At 34.0% G+C, this 23,601-nt stretch overlaps 1 protein-coding gene across 2 annotated transcripts in view; it reads left to right on the forward strand.

The window, feature by feature from the left end:
- The window catches only part of COL4A5 (collagen, type IV, alpha 5), a 164,169-nt gene that overhangs the window by 30,986 nt on the left and 109,582 nt on the right, over positions 1–23,601 (forward strand). For both annotated transcript variants that reach the window (XM_004685697.2, XM_004685696.2), the window contains exons 2-4: positions 15,455–15,514; positions 20,153–20,242; positions 23,289–23,333. In XM_004685697.2, coding sequence (XP_004685754.1) covers positions 15,455–15,514; positions 20,153–20,242; positions 23,289–23,333 — 195 coding nt within the window. The remainder of the gene's footprint in view (positions 1–15,454; positions 15,515–20,152; positions 20,243–23,288; positions 23,334–23,601) is intronic.

Genomic DNA, 23,601 nt, shown 5'->3' on the forward strand with positions numbered 1-23,601 from the left:
CCCCTGAGCCTCTGGCCTGTACCCCAGTTCTGTATGCACAGATGAATAAATCTTTAGAAAAAAAATAATAAGGTATTTTAATGACTGGACATTTTGTATAGCTTTTTTTTTTTTTTTTACTTTTATGGTTGTTGTTTTCTTTGTCCTGACTGAAGCTATCTTAGCCTAACCAAAAATCATAATGCTATTCTTCTATATCTTACTCTAATAACTTTGTGGATTTTGGCTTTTTTGGTCTATGGTCTGCTTCATATAACTTTTTTGTGTTTGACATTAGATTGGAATTGAGGCCACCAGGGAGAGCCCTGCAACAAGCTTTTTCTTTTTTTAAAGATTTATTTATTTATTTATGCATACAGAACTGGGGTACAGGCCAGAGGTGCAGGGTCAGTGAGAGGATTCACCAGAGTCAGAGTGGGGAGCAGAACAGGCCGACTGACGAATATACTGCTGAGGGGAGCATTGGGCAGTTCAGGCGAGGTCTGCCACACTATGTGGGTCACCTCTGGGGCAGGGATCGAACTCATGCTGACGTGGCTTTAGCTTCTCAGTGCTGTGCTTTAACCCATTGCACCACCAGGGAGGGCCTGCAACTAGTTCTGTAATGCTGACTGTAGGAGGCAACATTCATGTTGAAATAGAAAAATAAATGAAAGCCAAAAAAGAAGAAGTAGAAGAAGAGGCCCTCTCTGATGATGCAGTGGGTTGGATCGCTGCACTGCAGAGTTTGAACTCCAGCCCTGAGGTGGTCCACAGGGTGCAGCAGATTTCTCCTCTTTCTCTCCTGTTGCTTCCTTCAGCAGTGTAATTTGCCAATTTGCCTTTTCTGCTCCCCACTGTTTCTAGTGAATCCTCTTGCTGCATCTGCACCTCTGGCCTGTACCCCATTTCTGTATGCATAAATAAATTTTAAAAATCTTAAAAAAGAATTAAAAAAAAAGAGAATAAAGGAATGATATAGAAAGAGATAAGACAAATACATACCTAACCAGAGGGACCCTGCATTGAGAGAATCCTGTGTATAGGAGTGGGCCTTGAGCAACCCTTGAATTTCAGAGAGCAGTGTACACTAATGAGTTTCATACTTCACTGATCAGTGGGTGGGTAGAGAGAAATATCTGAAGACTGGTCTGGAGCAGGGTAAACACAGATTGTAGGTCTGGCTGATGATTCATCCAGAGGCCCTGGGGAGGGGTAAGCAGAAAGTGTGGAGACACACACCCTTGGATGAAGGAGCTGGGGTGATCCACACAAGCTGGGTCTCAAGTAAATATAAGAGCAGAGTGGGCACACTGTATTGTACTCCCTCTTCTCCACTTCTTGGGTGTTTACCTCATGAGGCAAGGTAGCAAAGTTGCCTGTTGAGTCTGTAATCTCAAACCACAGAGAAGAGGGATGTCTGTGGTGCTATAAACATAAACCAACCTCCTGCCATGCTAGTTTACACCAACAGTGGACTTCTTAAATCTCTCTAGGTGCCAACGATAGATGAATGGATAAAGAAAACTTACAGATGGCTATCAGGAGCATGAAAATTTTTTCATACTCACTTGTCTGGGAAATGTAAAAATCACAATGAGATAGACCATCTCAAATCTGTGAGAATTGTCCTTTATGAAAAAGGCCAGAAACACTATTAGTAAAGGTCTTAAGAAAAGAGAACTTTCTTTTATATACTGTTGTGGATAATATAGACTGATCCAGCCTTTATGAGAAATACAGTGTGTGTGTGTTTCTAAAAAGATTAAAAGTTGATCTGCCATTTGATCCAGCATTCCTCTTCTTGGTATCCAGTGAATACAAAACACCTATTTGAAGAGATACATGTACTCCTATGATCAGTGATAGATGAATGAATAAAGAGATACACACATAGATATGCACACATATATATATATATATACTTAATGGAATAATACTATAAAAACATAACAACATGGATAGAACTATTAGGGATTATGCTTGGTAAGATCAGTTAGAAAGTGAAAGAAAAATACCAGACAATTTAACTTATATGTGGTATATAAAGAAACAAAACAAAGGAGTAGACAAAATTTAACCACACTCCAAAAGACCCTCTAAAAATCTGATTGCAGAATTGAGACTTTAAAGGGAGGCAGTGGATGAGAGTATAGTAATTGCCTATAATATAGGATTATGATGCTTTGGAGATGGTCTGTTGTGGTGATGTACATTTGAAGAGGTATCACCCTGTTGTTCTATATCTTCAGTGTTGTAAACCAAAGTTGCCTCAAGAAAAAAAAAGAGAAAATATAGATGGCAAATGCATAGCTACATAGATAAAACATGACCCTCTGGCCAAATACATACCCATGAATGAGTCCATGGAGAGCCAGGGAGGGATTTTGAGACAAATCACAGTTTTGTTTATTGTATTTGCAGGAAATGTATTTTGTAATTACTGAAAACATACCAATGATAATGCATGTATGATTTGCTAAAGATTTGGTTAATACCAGGGAAAAGATTCAGCTGTGTATTAAGTCAAAGTTGAGGTATATATGTGAAAAGAAAAACAGTGAAACTTGTATTTAACAATGAAAAAAAATAATTTTATGTGGTATAAATAGTAGGTCATCGCAGGTCTGGTATTCTTTAGATTTTGAGTATTATATGAATTGAAACTGCTTTGAAAACAATTGCTCTATTTGAGTGATGAATACGGTAAAGTATTGCCAATTTAATATTAGGGGAAATTGAAGGATTTCTAAATATTGTATGGAGCTAGAACTCTTGCGATTTGGGAGGGACTGTGGTGATAGGAGTATATTGGGTTGTTGACAAAGTCATGATGTATTTAATGTGTCGTTACTTTGGGCACAGCTGAGTACTTCCCACCTTTCATGTAAGATTTTATTTAATCACATAATATAAGAACATATATAAGAAGGCATTGTTTCTTTTTTTTTTCTTGTGATTACAAATGAAACAACCAGAAGTGAGGCAATGCTGCTTTTTGTGTTTGTACTAAACTTAGGTTTTCCTGATTTCTGCCTATGTTGGAAAAATACCATGGAGGATTTCATGCATACCACTTGCCTTACAGCAAAAAAGTAGTAGGGTTTTCTGCTTTACCTCTGTGAAATAAATATCATAATAGTTCCTCCTACCATTTATACCAGCTGCTAAGATGATTAACCAATAATTCAGTTGAAAATGCACATTAAATGTAGGTCTACCCAATGTAAGGGCAAAATCAATTTATTTTTCTTATCTTCCTGCCAGTAGGCAGCAAGGAGGCCTAGGGCAGGTTATTGCATTTCTTGACTGGCATAAAGTCCTGAAGTTGGACTCACTGAGTCTTTAATGTACTTAGAACACAGGCTTTCACTGCTTCATGGACATTCCAGACATATTTATGGTTAGCACAACTCTAAAATTGTTATTCTTATTATTATGGTAGTGTGGGTTTTTTTTTTTTTGTAAGTACTTTTTCAAGGCCACGTTAAATAATTACAGATATGTTCAACTTTGTGCTATCTCTTTGCGTTTATGGAACTGCTTTGCAACTATCCTAAAAAAATATTTTGAGATTCTTATTTCAGTATAAGCCTGGTAAAATGGAAGGCTGTACTGTTGTCAATAGCTAGTCCATAAAGACCTCAACATAAAATCAAGGTTAATCTCCTCAGTTTTCTTCTCATAGTGAAGCCGTAACTATGGTTAACTCACTTATCTGAAAGTAAAGCATTTTAAAATGGCATTAGAAATTTATAATATTCAGGAATTCTAACTTAAAATCCAATGACTTTACTGTTTTATTCATGTTTATTATCCCATTATTCTGGACTACTAATTTTTTTCCCCTTTATATATTTTTTTATGTCATTCTTAATTTTTATACAATGTATGCTTTATCATCTCATGTATGCTCCCCAAGAAATTCCCTCTACCAATTCACCCATGTACCATCACTGTAGTCCCTTATGCTCTTCCCACCCCTGTTTTGATCCAATTTCCTGCCTCCTCACCCCCAAAAATATCTCTGGTTTATAGTTGTCTGTTAATTTTGATTTTTGCTTTATTGTAATTACTTTTTTATTTCCCCTGATTCCTTATTTAGGGGATCCCCTACATTGCATTTATAAGTAAAACCATCCGGTATTTTCCCTTTTCATTCTGGCTTATTTCACTGAGCATAATCCCTTTCCGCTCCATCCATGTAGCTGCAAATGGCATGAGTTTATTTATTTTTTTATTGCTGAGTAATATTCCTCTCTCTCTCTCTCTCTCTCTCTCTCTCTCTCTCTGTGTGTGTGTGTGTGTGTGTGTGTGTGTGTGTGTGTGTGTCTTCTTGATCCAGTCATCCATTTTGGGGCATTTGGGTTCTTTCCATAGCTAACCTATTGCAAATAATGCTGCAATAAATATAGTAGTGCAGGTGCTCTTTTGAATTAATGTTTTTGTATCCTTTGGTTAGATACCCAGGAGTGAAATTGCTAGATCATATGGGAGGTTTGTATTTAGTAATTTGAGGAACTTCCATGCAGTTTTCCATAATGTCTGTATTCTATTTTGCCTTTTTAAAAAATTTCCTGTTAATGTAATCATACTATCTGTGAATGCCAATTTTGTTTCTTCTTTCCAAACCTTTTCTTTCCTTCCAGTAATGGCTAGGGCCTAGGTTAAATTAAACTTTGCCAAATTTTATTTAGAATTTTTGCATATATATTCAGTGGTAAGATTGACTTGTGACTTCCTTTCACATAGACCTTTTCAGGTTAGTATCTCAGTTATGTTAACTTTGTTTCTCCTTTTCTGTTCCCTGGAAGAATTTGATTAGACTTAATTTGTTCCCACTTAATTGCATTGTTGTCAGAGATCATGTTCATTATATATTCTATCCTTAGAGATATGTTTAGAATAATCTTAAGATTCATTTAGTATAGTATATTTCTTAAGAACCAAGCCTTGGCCCTCCCTGGTGGCATAGCGGGTTAAAGCACAGCACTAAGAAGCTAAAGCCACTTCATGAGTTGTATCCCCGCCTACCCCGGAGGTGACCACATTCGCGGCAGACCTCTCCTGACCCACCCGCTGCTCCCCTCAGCAGTGTACTTCGTCGATCTGCCTGTTCTGCTTCCCACTCTGTCTCTGGTGAAGCCTCTCGCTGCCCCTGAGTCTCTGGCCTGTACCCCAGTCCTGTATGCACAAATAAATAAATCTTAAAAAAAAAAAAGAACCAAGCCTTTTGCCACTCTGAAGTGGCCCTCTTTTATCTTTATAATTCCTTTTTACTTAGTCTATTTATTTTGAAAGTAACATAGCCATATCAATTTTATTCATTGACATTTATTATATATGTTATAACCTTTTCATGTTTTACTTCAACCTTTTTGAATAACCTCATATTTTTGATGTTTTTGATAAATAGCAAACATGTTGCAACTTGTGGGTTTTTTGTAGTCTGTTTCTTAAGTACTTCTATCAATACATTTACCCATCCATCTTTTTAATAATAATTAAAAAAAACCTTAAAAGTATGAATACAGTGTATTTTCCCTCTAGATTTAATACCTTTTAATATTTTTCTGCATTTGCCTTATATTATTTTGTCTCTTGTCCTGTAGTATGTCTATGTTTGTTTAATTTATCTGTGTTTGTTTAATTATATGTAGTAATCTGTATATATGTGTATATAAACTTTTTTTGGGGGAAGGCACTTACAAGTGATTTGCAGATATCATGACATGTTCTATGCCTAAATACTTGAGCATGCATCATGCCTTATCAAAGGAAGGGGCCATTATCTTAAATAAACACATCAATTTCATACTTAATAATTTCGAAGTATTCTTGAAATAATTTTGAAGTATTATAAATTCTGGTATTCAGTTCATAACCTGGTGTCTATGATGGTTCTAAAAAAACTTTCATAGCTCTTCATGTGACACATTTGTTTATAAATGTGTAAATTTTTAAAAATTTGGAATGTGTTAGCAGACATTTTTCCTTTATTTCTCATGTCTCAGTACATCTTGAGAGAGAAGGAAGTAGCTTTGTTCTGTACTATCTTTTAAAGGATATGTGTGTATTTTAAAAGTTGGAAAATAGAGATACTAATTCCCTTTGGAGTAAAAGCCAGGGTTGTTTACTATTCAAAGTAATAAAGATAAAATCTTGGGACAAAGATCAAACAACCTTATTTTCTCTTCAAAATATGTACATTCCCTACACATTAAGTTTTTCACCTGTTCCAATAATGTGCAGTATGTTGAGGCTATTACCTTCTCTTCATATCACCCTTTGGGAAATAGGTTCTCGGAGTCTAGTCTGTTGCTATAATGAATTGTTTGTTCTCTGATAGAAAATTATCTTGTATTTTATTTGAGTGTCCATGGAACTGTGACAGGCTAACTTGTTGGTGTACAGAGAGGGAAAAAAAGCCCTAACAGCATGGTTTTCTGACATTTATTTCATGGCACTGACTTTTTAACATCTACATTAAGATAAAATTTATATATAATACAATTTAAATGTCCTAAAAATAACTGAATTAAAGTTCACAATTCAGTCATTTTTAGGATATTTAAATTGGTACAACTATCACTAAATCAATTTTAGAACTTTTTTACCAAGCCAAAAAGAAATCCATATCCCTTACCTCTCACTTACCCATTACTCCTGAACTCCCTAGCTTTAGGCAATCACTAATCTAGTTGCTGTCTCTATTACTTTATCTGTTTTGAAGATTTCGTATGAATAGAATCAAGTAACAAATGTTGCCTTTGACTCCTTTCATTTGGCATAATTACTGAAAACATTATTTTCTAGTGGTTGTCTTGAGAACTTTACATGCACATAGTAGTTATCAGAATCTACTTTAAATTTATAGCATCTTAATTCTTGTGAGATAAAGAACTATTATTCCTATGAACCTCTCTATTCACTCTTCTTTTTGTTCCATTATTATGATACATATTATACATTACAAACTCAAAAACTCTGTTGTACTTAAAATTATTTTACTACTTTTAAAGAAACTGAGAGATACAAGGAGAATAAGAATGAATTTATAGTTTGTTTTATATATTATCTTATTTAAAAATTCTAGTTCTTTTTATTTGTTCCTGTGGGTTGTAGTACTTATCTCTTCTAATTTTCTTATTTCAAGACAGCTTGATCTCATCTACCTTTTAGGTACATATGTAACAGACCCAATAATACCATTATACACATTTCATATAATTACTTTTAAGCCAGTTAAAATATATACATTTATACCACCTTTAACAATAGCATAATTAATGTTTACCAATACTTTTTTAAAAGATTTATTTATTTATGCATACAGAACTGGGGTACAAACCAGAGGTACAGGGGCGGTGAGAGGATTCACCAGAGACAGAATGGGGAGCAGAGTAGGCAGATGACGGAAGTACACTGAGGGGAGCAGCGGGTGAGACAGGAGATGTCTGCTGTGTCATGTGGATCACCTCCAGGCCAGGGATTGAACTTGCAGTGAAGCTGCTGTGGCAAGTGTTCAGTGCTGCCTCCTAACCTGTTGCACCACCAGGGAGGGCCTACCAATTCTTTTTATCAGTGCAATCATAGCAATCATCTCACTAGCTGGGTTAACTTTTTTCAGTCTGAAAACTTTCCTGTATTTTTTTTTTTTGTAAGGCATATCTGATAACAATGAAATCTCTTTGTTTTTGCTTATCGGCATACATCTTTGGTTAAGCTTCGTGTTTTAAAGATAGTTTGACTTGGTATAGGATTCTTGGTAGACAAATTTTAATCTTTGAATGCCTTTGATAAACTATATCACTGCCTTCATTCCTTGTGACAATTCATCTCTTAATATTTCTTGGATTTTCTGGTAGAGGAACTTAACTCTTGCTGCTCTCAAGATATTTTTCTTCTTTTATGAGTTGGTGCTGTGTGGGGAACAAGATCCTTAGAAATTTCAGCTGTTATTACTTGGAATATAGTTTCTATAACTTGGAACTGGACAAGAAGGGGAAACTAGAAATGCTTATTATTTATAACTCCCATAAAATATTGTAGTATTCAACTGGGAGGAAGAAAGAGCCATGAGTTCATGTCTTTTCCTACCTACCTTGAGTGGAACCTTTGTCAAACTGAACAGGGGAAAAAGAAAGGAATGGAGTGAGATAAGGCTAAAATGCCATGGACTCTTGCTGTTTATACTGAAATTCAGTAAGTTTTGTTGAATAACTGTTTCTTCATTTGTTAGTTTTTCTAGGGAAGTTTCTAGAGCCTTCTATTTTTTTTTAAATTTCAGTTATAATAATTTTGCTGGAAGATAGTCCACAGCAGTCTTAAAGCTATCTTTCACAAAGTTATCTCTCCCATGGTATGGCATGGACATTTTACAGAGTTTGTGCTAGTTTTCTTTTATAATGTATCACATCCAAATTTGTTGGATTATTTGCTCATGCTGTGTCATCTTATACTTAACTATTCATAATGCAATTATTGATATATTTATTTTATTTGCCTTGCCTTTTCTAAAGTAGTGCTTTCTGTTTCTGTCTCTATCTTTTGTCTTCTTTGGATTTATTGAGTATTGTTCCATTAGCTAGTTTGGAACTAATATCTCACTTTTAGTCTTGTAAGGTTTACACTAGAAATTAGAATTTCTATTTGTATGCTAATCATATCAAAGTCTAATGTAGCCAATACCTGTACTTATTTCCTATGTAATTTCAAGGATCTTAAAATACTTTAACTTCAGTATCCTCTCCTGATTTACATTGTCATCACTGTGTTTTTCTTTTAGTTATATATTTGTAACCCTATATCCTGCAGCTATTTATATTTTTATAATTGTGTTTTATAGTTAGTGTTCATTTACATTCACTCACAAATTTACCACATTTTCCACCTGCCCATTCCTTCTGGTATTTAATGCTTTCCATTTGTATTTTATTTCCTTTCATATAAATAAGTTATTCAGACTGTTTGGATTTTCTTTACTGAAGGGTACTAATTTTCCCAATTTTTGTTTGTCTAAAAATGTTCAAAAAATTCACCCTGTTCTTGAAAGGTATTTTTACTGGGTAAAAAGTTATAGATTGACAGTTTTTCCTCTATAAATATCAGAGATGCTATTCCACAGTCTTCTTGATTCCATTGTTACTTCTGAAAACTTACCTAGAAATTCCTTAGAAGGCAATCTGTTTTGCCTTTGTTGATAATATTAAGGTCTTATCTTCATTTCTATGTTCTGAGGTTACATTATTTTGCATATTTTGAGGACTGTAATTTTCTTTCATTGGATCTTGGACTGGTTAAATCACAGATATTTTATTTATTTATTGAAAACTCTTAGCTATCCTTTAAATTTCTTCAAAAAAAATTTAGCTTTGTCCCTATATATTCCTTCTACCTCATTTTCTCTCTCACCTGTTCTTTTCTTCAACAAATGGCGTTAGGAACTGGACAGCCACATAGAAATGAATAACAGTAGACCACTGTCTCACACCATACACAAAAATTAGTTCCAAACAGATAAAAGACTTGTATGTAAGACCAGTATGCATGAAATGCGCAGAATAAAGCATAGCAAAACATGCTGCAATTTTGACCTCAGTGATGTCTGTGGGTCTTTAAATCCAACAAAAATGGAACAAAAGTAACGATAAACACTATCAAAATAAAAAGCTTATTCATAGCAAAATAAACTTCTTAAAATGAAAAAAAAAATAAATATCACCCTGTTGAAAGGAAGAGCATATTTGTACATTATACACCTCACTAGGGGTTAATATATAAGGCCTACTAGAACTCATCCAACTCAACAAAAAGTAAACAAAACACACAAAATATGGGCAGGAGTTAAATGGACACTTCTCTAAAGAAGAAAAAAAAATGGACATCATCACTTGCCATCAAAAATTTAAATCAAAACAACAATGAAATACTACCTCAAAGCTGTGAGAATTGCCTATATCAAAAATTCCAGAAACAACAAGTTTTGTGAGGATGTGGATGTTGACCAAAGAGAAAACTTGTACACAATTGTTGGAAATATAGACTGAACTAGTCCCTGTGGAAAAAGAGTATGAACTAGTCCCTCTGGAAAAAAAAAAAAGATTAAAATTAGGTTTACCATATGATCCCACAATCCTACTCCCAATTATCTGTCCAAAGAATGAAAAATCACTAAATTGAAGGGATATATGTTCATTGCAGCACTGTGTTCATTGCAGCGCTATATACAATAGCTAGGTTATGAAATCAATCTTAGTTCTTAATTACAGATAGTTTAAAGAGATGTGACACAAACTCATAATATAATACAAATCAGCTATAAAAAAGTGAAGTCTTGACATATACTACAATATGGATGGAATTGGAGGTGATTTGGAAGACAAAGTTGGAAAGAGAAAGATATATTAGATAATTTTACTCATGCGGAATATAGAGAAACAAAGCAACAGAATAGACAGAAGTTCTAAATCAAAACAAACTATGAATCTAACTGTGGAATTGATGCTATTGGAGGAGGAGGATGAGAGTGAGTAGCAACAAGGGTAGGAGTCCCAGTGAACTAAGGTGGTACGTTGGTAGTAGTGTTATATGATTGGATGCATGGGGGAGAGTTGTGAACCTCTACCTTTGAAAAAACAGTCTTGTAGACCAGTTCCCTCTTAAAAATAATATCATGAAAGGGCTCTCCCTGACAGTGCGATGGGTTAAAGCACCGTATTATGAAGCTCTCTGAAGCCACTGCAGCACAAGTTCGATCCCTGGCCAGGGAGCTGATGCATATGGTATGGCAGACCTCTCCTGTCCTGCCAGCTGCTCCCCTCAGCATTGTCCTTTGTCAGTCTGCCTGTTCTGCTCCCCACTCTGTCTCTGGTGAATCCTCTTACCACACCTGTGCTTCTGGCCTGTACCCCAGTTTTGTACACATAATGAATAAATCTTTAAAAAATAATATCATGAAAAATAGAAATATAAAGAAATTATTAAACAAATTACACATATTTTTTATTATAGGTAAATGTCCTCTAAGCAAAAGCAGTTTCACTGGTCAGTTAACTGGCATTCTTCTGCCTGCCCCAGATTTTGGTTCTGATAAATTCTCTAGTGCTTGTCCTTTGTGTATTCAAAAATTGCTCCATTTTTCAACCATTTTATTGTTTACAAGCAGGCATGTCAGTCTCATTAGCTACTTGGTTACATTATTAGAATATTTTTTTCTGTGTTGTAATTTATTTATATATTTTTATAGCATTGTTGATTTTTGTACAAGTTTGATTTCTCCTCTCAGGTGTAGTTCCTGTTTTGATACTCCTGTCCCCCACTGCTTCTTCATGCCTCTGATTTATAGTTTGCCTTCCAGTTTTGTATTTTTTCCCCCTGATCCCTTGTTTGGTTCCCCCATTTACCTCCTGTAAGTGAAACCATCTGATGTTTTTCTTTTTACTTCTAACTAATTTCACTATAATCCCTTCTAGCTCCATGTTGCTGCAAAGGGCATGAATTTTCCTTTTTTGATTTCTGAATAGTATTCCGTCATGTATATATCCTCCACCTTCTTGATCTAGTCATCTGTTTTGGGGCATTTAAGTTGTTTTCATATCTTTCTTAGCTATTCTAAATAGTGCTGCAACAAAGAAAAAATGCAGATGGCCAACATGTATATGAAAAAATGTTCAGCATCACTTATAATGAGGAAAATGCAAATCAAAACCAAATGAGATATCACCTCACACCAGTGAGAATGGCCCATATTAAAAAAAAACAAAACCAAAACATTGGCATCAACAATTGCTGGTGAAGATGTAGAGAAGAATGAAATCTCCTACAATGCTGGTGGGATTGTAAAGTGGTCCAACCACTATGGAAAGCTGTGTGGAGGACCCTCAAAATACTAAAAATTGAGCTACCAGATGACCCAGCAATATCACTCTTAGGAATATACCTAAAGGTCACAAAACATTAATATGCTGTTATTTTATAGTACGTATCAGATATACCTGAATCAGAATCTAGAGGTAGTTATAAAACTCTTAAATTCTAGTGGCTAACCTCAAGCTTAATGAAACAGATTCTGTAGGATGGGGCACCAGTATCTGAATTTTTATGACATACTTTAAGTGATGTTAATGCATAGTTTGCTTTTATTTGTAACTTTAAGTTTCGTATTTGAACATTTTCTTGATTATAGGAGCCTGAAAAGTAAATGAATTACTTTGCCTATTTGTCCTAGCACTTCTTTCATTACTTTCACATCTATTTCATATGCCAACTTTCTTATATGATTAGTGGTGTATGTATGTGTATGTGCATCCGCAAGCATGTGCATGTCTGCTTGTGTGTACATGTCCACATCTGCCCTGTCTATTCTGATTCATGGATGATTCAATGAATTGTATTCTTTGGGCAGAACTGTACAGTTTTAATTATTGTAGACTTGTGATATGTTTTACTACATGGGTAAAAATCTTCCTTTTTATTTTATTTTATTACTTCTATCCAAAATAATTAAAAAAATTGCTATTACATCAATTTTCCATGATTTGAAAAAGTTTATTTCAGCCTTATGTGCTATTTTACTGTTTTCAAATAAACTTGCAAAGCCTGTTTTTTTTTTTTTTTTTTGTGAGGTACTTAATGTTTGTTTTATCTGATTCTGCCTACAAAATTGTGTTTTAATCTTAGTACTTAGTGTGGCCATGTTTTCCTGTAGATATCTTTCTGCCTATCTTTAAAAACTGAAATTGAGTTGTTTAGCTCTATACAGAAGCTTTATGAACTCTCCCAGGCTTAAGGTAACTCTCTTTTTAACTTTGATAGCAGTTATTGAGCATGGCACTCATTTTTACTTGGGAAATCATAGTGAATTACAGACTGTAAAATTCTGAGGTCATCTAAAGGTATCATATTTTCTATCTCTGTCATTTTACCAAAGAGAAAAGAGCCATAGTGCATGGATATGACTTGTCCAAAGTGTCTTAACAATTCGGTTTAAACTATTAAGGTACTTCTTGTGTCTTACAGCTCTTTCTGTTACAACTGTCTGCTATATTACTCCATTGTATTTAAATTTTATTTCCATTTATTTGGGCCTATCCTTTTCTTTTCAAGCTAGATTAGAAGTTCTTTAAAGGCAATGCCCATATGAACATTTCTTTTTGTACAGCTCATTGCCTTTACATTGTGTTTTCTTCTTAGTACACGTCTAATAAGTTTTATTAGGAGTTGGTAAAAAAAAACACACAAAATGTTCCATTTACCATTGTCAAATTGGGCCTATTTCCTTTGGGTACCACTGCAATAACTGTATGGAAAGTGGCATCTAGTGGTTGGTGTGTATAATACAATTGACCTACCCCCTCCTTTTTTAAAACTATTGAGTACCACAGTCATTATCATAACCTGGTGGAATAAATAGAATATAAACTACAATATTAAATAGAATTCAAACAAATTTTTATATAATTGCTAAATGTTTGAAGTAGTGATATCTCTAATATATAATGTCATGGTAAGTAGAAAGTGTAAAAGATGAAATCAATAATTTTTAAGAAAAATATTATATGAAATTACTTCAGAATGACACAAGTATTTAAGGGTTTCGTTTGTTAATAGATTATGTTAAAGTTGGAGGCTATTGTTCAATAGAAGGTGCAATACAATTATAAATAAAAGTTGTATAATATCTTATACATATTAGTGAAATTTTATTACATTATTGCTTTGTATTCTCAAGGGCTTAATTTGTATTTTAAAAGGAAGATCTCTTAATGAAAACTGAAAGTGGAAAGTTACAGCATTTTCTACTTACAAGATCAAAAACTATGTACATGTTTATATAGAAAGTGCCAGCAAACATTTCAAAGTCTAATGCTAATTATTATTAATTGCCAATTGACATAATCACTATCATTTCCCTAACATTAATTAATGGAATTGAGTGTTGACACTATATGCAATCTAATTCAGTAAATATGACCTTTGATACTATCCTATAAATCAGGATCTTTTCAAATTTGTAAGTTTGTAGATTATAATCTAGAATTTATAGTTGCACAAACTAGTATTCCCACATTTAAAATTAATCTCTTTTCCTGACTTAATGTATAATAATAATTTTTGTGTACAAGATTATCTCTTCTATTGTGGAGCAATGACTTACTGTCTTTGTATTTCTATCTGTACCTAACTTGACTGGTACATCACAAATGATCAGTAAGCATTTGTTGAATTAGTTATATATGTTAGGCATCCTCATGCACTATGTCTCTCTTCTCTTTGGTAAAATGACACACACACACATACAAAATGTATATACAGTATATATGAATATGTTTATTTCTCTTTAGCTCTCTAGTGCCTGACAAGTTTTATGGGCTGTAATATTCTATTCATGTTTGATAAGTCTATTTAACCTCAAGCCATGCTTGGTTGCTCTTATATTATGGAAAAGGGGTCCTATCATGAGGGTGGCTTCTGGTTATAGCTAATTGGGCTAGAAGTTCTGAGTAGAGAATAAAGTCAGTATTTTGGTAAGGATTGGGAAAGGTGCTCTGGTAATGATGGAAAGAATGAAATGCTGGTAAGAAGACTAAGGTACTTTTTAAGTAATAGATTCCCAAGGCTTAACATTGTTAAACATAATTTCCCATTTCTGTCACATAAAAAGTTTCTTTATTTGATGAGAAGCCTTATAGTACATATGCTGAACTAGCTATATATGTTAATGTGATTGCTGTTTATTTTTCTAAGCAGTTCATATTCATGTCAGTATAAAGCCTATTTTGGATGGCAGAAGTCATCTATTATCGTCTTGTTCCATAGCTTGTGATTTTAGATGAGGATAATTTTCTGTCTTCTGGCCCTTAATTCCTAATATGAATGAATGATTTGCTAGTAGTAGCTATATAGAACATCTAGATTGTAACATTTGTGGTAAAATTTAGACTGTGAAGAAATAAGCTACTAGTGATGAATAGGAATAGAGAAAAAATAGGCATTAAATAATAGTTTTATGTATTTAATGCCCTGTGATTCATCAGGAATTCAGAGAAGAAAGCAACTTCAAGTGGCATTCCTGGCCAAGATCATTGCTGATATAGATTGAGAAGTAATTTTTTACAAGTTGTGTTCAGAGCAAAAATGAAGTCCCTAAGAACTTGGACAAGTGGAAAATCATGTTTATATTTGTCATTTAAATTTTTTCTTCATTTTAAATGTCTTTTTAAAAAGATATTTTTATTTGAAAATTATAAAAATGATATTTACACACTGTTAAACATTTAAACAGATGTGTATACATTAGAGGATGAAAACTTCCTCAGAGGTAATCATTATTTGCTATTTGGTACATACCCTTTCAGATAGTTTCCTGATACTTGTTTTACAAGTTTGGATTGTTGAATTCATTTGAGTTATAAGTCAGACTGGTTTCACATTCATATTTAATGGTTTTCCTCCCTCTTTCTCTTCCTCGTAGGCTTGCTATGGGTGTTCTCCAGGAACTAAGTGCGATTGTAGTGGCATAAAAGGACAGAAGGTAAGAGCTGACATAGGCCTTTGCAAACATAATAAAACTAGTAAACTATGTTTTAAACATATATTTCTTAAAAAGAAACAAGGCTTCTATTGAAGCATTTAAGTTAATTAAATGAAATCTTCTGTATTTATTTTAATAACCACAAAGATTAAACTGTATCTCAGAGATCAGTCCCATATTTTGTTAAGAACCACATAATCAATATTTTAGACTTTGTGAATTATAAAAGGTTTCCTGTATTGTTTTAAATTGTCCTTTAAAAGTTAACAAAAAATAATTTAGCACTTGGGTTCTATAAAATAAGTCCCTTGTTTGTATTTTGAGTTTCTTTGATCAATCTTGCTGAAATATAATGCCTTTGATCAATCTTGCTGAAATATTATGCCTAACAGTCAAAAGGAGGGCAAATACTTAGGAGGGTACCAAACATTTATCAGACTACTAATCTGTGCTGGATATTATGCTAGGAAAGTTCATGTTATCTAATACATACAAATTAATGATTGCTGCTGAATATCAGTTTTTATCTCAGCACCCATGATGTGATAACAGCATCCCTATCATATAAATAGGGTGATTACATAGTATGGGCTGGTGAAAATTAAGTAGTGTAAATGTAAATATTGAGAGTCAGAGATTGGTGTTAAAATTAAAAGATTAAAAGGGATAGTGATATGTGGGCTAAAGAGTTGTAGTGAGGAAGGATCATGTTCTAGTCTCTACTCTTGGGGCTTAGTAAATATTCTTTAATGAATCTGTAACTAGTAATAATTACATATGAAACAATTTATGAAAATATCTCAAGAGCCATATTTCATTTAGGGCTATAGAGGCATATTAGCATATGGAAAGTGTATACAAGTCCTGGAAGAAAGAAACCTACTTGTTTTTTAGTGCTATATTTCCAAGCTCAGTTTAATCATGTAACCCACTTTATCCTACTGGAATACCCATTAGTAATAATTGGATAGTGTTATACAAATCACCTATTTGAGTAACATTAGTTTGGTGGAGTAATTTTACAACAAAGGGGCTTTCTGTAGTGATAAGAAGATGAAGAGATTAATTTATGGTTATTAGTGCATTATTGGTTCTTAAGGTAAGAAGTAAATAGACAAAATAGAACAGCTACATGATAGCGTAGGAGAGTGTCCAAAAGCATGAAAACAGTAGAGATGAGTCTACCTTTGAAATAAAGTAAGTATAAGGGTAAGCCTACCTTTTTGAAGCTTTACTTAAGAGTACAGCCTTCAGTTTGAATGTCAAACTGTGGCTGGAACCCAGTATCACAAAAGCCACAGTATCACTGGCATGAGAAGTCAGATTACAGGGTTAAGAATGTCAGAATGGTTGGAAAATTGCTGATGCCTAACTAATTTTATAAAGGAGCATACCCTAATACCCAAACCAGACACAGACAAAATTACAAAAACAGTAAACTACAGTTCAGTGTACCTTACTAATATAGATGCAGAAATTCTTAGTAAGATTTTAGCGAGTAAGATCCAATGACATATCAAGTGAGTAATACATTATTGCCAAATGGATTTTTTTGCCAGAAATGCATGGTTAGTTTCAAAAATTAAAATATTAAAATCATAATAAAAAATGAAAAATTATAATTTACCATATTAAAAGAATACGATTTTTGGAAAACCTAAAGACATCATGTGATTATCTCAGTAGCTGCATATAAATGATTCAACAAAATTCAGCATACATTGCTGATAATAACTGTTAGCATACTATGAATGAAAGGAAATTCCTTGATTTCAGGGGCATCTAGCAAATTCTTTTATCTCACATTGTATACAAAAATTAACTCAAAATGGATTATAGATCTAAATATAAACCTGAATCTTTAAATATATTAGAACCAATCATAGGAGAAAATTATTGTGACCTTGAGTTAGATATTTCTTAAATTGGACACTAAAGATCTGATCCATAAAGTAAACTGCCATAAAATGTATTTTGCCAAAGTTAAAGAAAAGGCAACCCACAGTCTAGGGAAAAGATATTTGCAAATCACATATCTGATAAAAAGTCTTGTATCCAGAATATATAATGAACTCTTAAAACTTGATAATAAAACACATGTCCCCCAACTAAAATTAATTTAGAAACAAATTGGTGAATATTTTAAGACACTTCACAAAAAATACATGGATGGCAAATAAACATGAAAAGATACTCAGCACTGCTTATTAGGGAAATACATAATAAAATTATAATGATATATCACTGTAAACCAATTGGAATGTCTCAATATTAAGACATAGCTATTCCAAGTATATGGAACAACTAGAACTATCATAGATTCCTGATGCAAATCTAAATTATGCAAACACTTTGGAAAGCAGTTTGGCAGTTTTTTTTAAAAGCTAAACCTAAATTTTCTATGTGATCCTGTTTATTCCTAGGCATTTACTAATGAGAAATGAAAGAATATGACTATGCAAAACATGCACATTAGTTCATGATAGGTTTATTTGTAGTAGTCAACAACAGGAATCAACTCAACTGCCTACTAATAGGTGAGTGAATAAATAAATTTCGGTATATTTATACAAAGGAAGAGTACTCAGCAACAAAGATAAACTAACAATACCAAATATAGCATGTTTTGAATCAGAAAATAATTATTTTATGCTGAATAAAGAATTAAACAAAAAGAATATGTTTTATATAGTTCCATGTGTACAGAATTCTAGAAAATAGTAATCAATATATAGTGACAGAAAACAAGCCAGTCTGACTAAGGTGGGGGGAGGATGAGGAATATATTATAAAGGGGTACAAGGAAACTTAAAATATTTATAATGCTTACTTTAATAAATTTTTATTAAAATGCCTTATTTTTTATATCAGTATCAGATTCATAGCAAAATTGAAAGACACAGAAATTTCCCATGTGTATCCTGTCCCCACATATGCATACATGTGTAAAGATCCCCAAATAGCATTATCTTTCTAATTGCACATTTGATGAACTTATAATTAATTCATCATTATCATATAGGCTACACTTAATAATTGACTGTTGGTGTTACATATTTTGTGAGTTTGGACAAATGTATGATGACAATTATCTACCATAATATTATTATATTATCACAGTATTTTTCCTGCTCTAAAATCCTCTGTGTTCACCTATTCATCTCCCTCCAAGCTTATACTCTGGCAACCATTGGTTATTTTCAATTATCTCTCTAATTTTGTTTTTTTCCAGAATGTCTACAGTTGGAACTAAATAGTATGGAGCTTTTCAGATTGACTTCAATCTGAATAATATGCATTTGAAATTTGTCCATGTCTTTTCATAGCTTGATATCTAATTTCTTTAGAAAATGGAATAATATTCCATTTTCCGAATGTGCCACAATTTATTCATTAACTACTGAAGGACATGTTGGTTGTTTCTAAGTTTTGGCAATTGTGAATGAAACTGCTTTAAATATCTGTGTACAGGTTTTTATGTGGACATAAGTTTTCCACTCTTTTTTTTTAAGATTTATTTATTTGTGCATACAGAACTGGGGTACAGGCCAGAGGTGCAGGGGCAGTGAGAGGCTTCACCAGAGACAGAGTGGGGAGCAGAACAGGCAGATTCACGAAGTAAACTGCTGAGGGGAGCAACGGGCGGGTTAGGAGAGGTCTGTTGTGCCACGTGGGTCACCTCTGGGAAGGGGATCCAACTGGCACAGAAGCAGCTGGCTCCCTGGTAGTGCTGCACTTTACCCCATTGCACCACCAGGGATGGCCCACTCTTATGGGTCAATACCTGGGAGTTCAATTGCTGAATCATATAGTAAGAATATATTTAGTATTTGTTTATTTATTTAAAACATCCTTGTTTTTTCACAGTTATAGGATTTCTCCCCATGGGTTCAGCCCCATAGTTTTCCCATCACTAAAGTGCTGACAGCCCTCTACCAATACTCCATTGAGCTTTCCTCCCCACCTTCTTTGACTTATCCAGTTAGCTAATGAGTTAATTTTTGATAATCATGTAACTCTTACTCTGCTACAATTTGAAAGCTTCTCTTATGGTTTCCTTTTACTTTTGTTCATCCCTCCCCTATACTTAATCTATGTAACTCGTGTAAACTTAGTTTCTTGGATTTACTTCCACCTTTCCTATTAAGCTCTTGATGTTGGTATGTTTAAACCTTGCTTCATCTCTGATATGCTGTTTTCTTTTTACAAGAAAGCAAGAGATTATATTACCATATAAGATATAAATTCAGAATGCTTTTGTGTTTTTCTATTTGTGTGTTTCTCTGTGTATTTTTTGGCTATGTACTAAGTTTCATCTAAATAATTTATATGATTTTTGTATTGAATCATTCCTTATTATGTTTACTCATCCTATAATAAATATAAATATTTTCAAGACTATAATCATAAAATTGATATAGAACCACAGAAGTCCCCAAATAGCTAAAACAAATTCAGAGTGATTGTATTTTTCTACTCATACCTTACAAATTCCCTACTGCTAGTAGATACTGTGATTTTTTATATCATTAAATTAAGCTAGTTCTCTAGATAGTCATTAGATAGTTTTTAATATCAACCATTCCTGTGCTTGAACATTCACAAACTATCTTACCTTTCAATCTTGTTCTTTTGCAGGGGGAAAGAGGACTTCCAGGCTTGGAAGGCCATCCAGGTTTGCCTGGATTTCCAGGTCCAGAAGGGCCTCCAGGACCTCAGGGGCAAAAGGTATGTGCCACATTGTCAAGCATTAATACCCGAGGAATTATGTCTTCTTAAATGTGGGACTAGGTGTCCAATCAACAAAGAAGTGCCTGAACTGTTTATGGTAAATATGTTTAAACAAAACAATAGAATGCCAAAATTCTATATTGTTGCTTTTCTAAAAATTGCAATGTTCACACATTTGTAGAAGATGTTACTAATTATATGTGGTTAGTGGGAATCTCAACAAAAATTAAGTTCAGCTGGAAAGAGCTAAATTGCTAGCTGCCAGAGTAGCTGATTAATACAAGCCAAACAGTCAACAGTCAAGCCTTTACTGTGATATTATAAGCAGATAATTAAACCTTTTACTTACTGTGATAGCATAAGCAAAAGTTAAACACAAGAAAAGCACCAATTCCTTCACTATTCAATTTCCCCCTATGGAATACCACCAGTGAGGTTTTAGTGAATTAACACAGACATAGGGGATTGTTTCACTGTTTAGTGAGATTGCAGCAAAACACTACTTCTGACTCAGGGTCAGAGGGAGTGTAGAGAGAAGGGGAAGGATTAGGAGTAGAAAGCTACTTAGTCAGAATTCAGAAAGTATCTTTAAGTTCCCTTCCTGTGGGGTGAACCACTGGGGTTCCATATTAGGGAGGCCTTTTGATATGCCTAAGAGTGTGACTAGCCAGCATTGCCTGCAGTCCTTGAATGCAAATTCCTTCAGAAACTGTTGTTTACCAAGTCTGGTCTGGGATAGCTTTACCATATGAGGCCTACCATGAGATATTTGCTTACTGGTGGGCCTGAAATATCACACACATGTTTTTATCCAGACTCCTCAATTTTATCCCTGATATATTAGGACCTGAGTGAGAAACATAGGATACCCTGTTTTGGAACTAAAGTCAGACTTTGAGAAACTATTTTTAAAATGAGGTAATTAGTCTGCAGTATGGAACATGGTAAAGACCAAAATATTTCAAGCAGTATGATATTGCCTGCTAGGGGCATTGATTGTATTCATGGGCCCCAATTGTTGCCATACCAGGAATAGGTCACCCAATCTAACTCAGAAAGCCAAGAGACTTTTTTCTTAGGCTTGATGATAAGCTGTTCTATGTTGCCAATTTCAGTGATCTTGGTAAAACATGAGGTGCTAGCAATAACAAGACCTCAAGACACTTCCTTGATTGACCCGCAGGAAATTGAGGGGTATGCAGTTATCTAACACTGCTTGGGCTAAGGAACTGAGGCTAGCCTGCTCTGCTTCAAGGAATGAGGTTGTATTCTTGGTGACCACAGTAGAGGTCAAGGACAGGTTGCATATAATCTTTCCTAATCAAATGATCCTGACCTTAGGAAAAATTATTTGAAGTATGCTCATGAACTGAGAGTCAGTAATAATTCATGTCAGTTCTCTTGAGTAACTAGATTGTATCTGCTTTTGGAGTTCTCTTTATACTCTATGTAGTGTGACATGTTTAATGGGAGGACTTATTTTTAATATTTGGGTTTTTTGTTTGGTCTGACCTGAAAAAAATCACATATAGACTATCCTGCAGAAATTGGACTCACTTGTGATCAAAGTATCTTCTTAAGAAATAGAAAATTCAAATGAAAAACACTTGTTCCTCCATGCAACTGTTTTAGATGAATATTTTGATTCAGTGAATGACTCCATTTGATGAAAAAGGTTTTCTTACACAACATTTGCAGATCAACAAATAGTACCGTTTAGGAATTTCAACTCAAAAATAGATGAAAAGCCTATAAATAATTTGAGCAAAATGAAGAAATTTTAAAATTGTGATGAGAAGTGACATGACAAAACTCAGGTATTCCCCTTTTTAAAATTATTGTTCCTTAAAAAATCATCCTATGTGTCAAAACTTGGTTGTCTTAAGTTTTTGAAAAAATATTTCAAATTATTTGAGTAAGAAAATATCCACTGTCACAGAATTTTCATAAGTTCTGCTCATGCTACCAGGTGCAAAGTATCCTGAGTTTTTTGTTTGTTTTTATAGTATATATATGGGTGAAATGATGTTATTTGTCTTATTCCGTTAGACTTATTTCATATATCATAATACCATCAGGATTCATTTGTGTTGTCACAAATGGGAAGATTTCATTTTTTTTTTTAAAGATTTATTTATTTGTGCATACAGAACTGGGGTACAGGCCAGAGGCTCAGGGGCGGTGAGAAGCTTCACCAGAGACAGAGTGGGGAACAGAACAGGCAGATTAATGAAGTACATTGCTGAGGGGGGCAGCGGGTGGGCCGGAGAGGTCTGCCACACCATGTGGTCACCTCCGGGGCAGGAAGGAATCGAACTCATGCGGAAGCGGCTTTAGATTCTCAATGCTGTGCTTTAACCCGCTGCGCCACCAGGGAGGACCAAGATTTCATTTCTTAATGGCTGGATAACATTCCATTCTCTGTTATCTCTGTGTGGTTCATCTGTGTTGTCACAAATGGATAATATTCCATTCTTTCTCTCTTAGTGTGTGTGTGTACTACATCTTCTTTATGCAGTATTATATCAATGGGCAGTTAGATTGTTTCCATGTCTTGGCTTTTGTAAGCAATGCTGTAATTAACATAGTGGTACAGATATCTTTTCCAATTAATGTCTTCATATTCTTCAAATGAATAATTATTTGAGGAATCTCCATACTGTTTTCCGCTGTAGTGGCTGTATCAATTTGCATTGTCATCAGAAGTGTGTGAGGGTTCCTTTTTCTTCATATCTATTCTGATATTGTTATTTCTCGCTTTTTTGATACTATCCATTCTGACAGGAATAAAGTGATGTCTTGTGGTTTTGATTTGCATTTTCCTAATAATTGGTGATCTATTCATATGCTGGTTAAAATGTTCTTTCCTATATTTTATTATAATGTCCCTTGATGCTTATAGTCTCAACACAATGCTTCTTCCTTGGGTATGTGTCCAACTAACTTTGTTAAAACTTTAACAAATTTTATTGTGTTTTTCTACAATCTAATTATTTGAGGGGTCTTTTTGAAGGAAAAATAACTGAATATGTTGTATTTTCAGGGCAATGATGGAATTCCAGGGCCACCAGGACCAAAAGGGATCAGAGTAAGCGATATTTTGCTGAATATCAAATGCTTTGTTGATTAAAACAGAAAAAGCAAATGAAGCTTTATGGAACAACTGGAAAAGACTTACTGAAATACAAAAAGAAAATTGCGGTCTTTAAAAAGTTAGATTTCAAAGTTGTTATATGTCTTTTGGAAAACCATGCTTCATTTTTCTGAGTCTCCATTTCTTCATTTGACAAAATCCTTGATCTTTGATAACTACCTAACTTTTTGGCACAACTAGATAGTTCAGGCTCATCTTTTCC

This window comes from Condylura cristata, unplaced genomic scaffold, assembly GCF_000260355.1.
Source record: "Condylura cristata isolate star-nosed mole 26May11 unplaced genomic scaffold, ConCri1.0 scaffold00019, whole genome shotgun sequence".
Taxonomy (NCBI): Eukaryota; Metazoa; Chordata; class Mammalia; order Eulipotyphla; family Talpidae; genus Condylura; species Condylura cristata.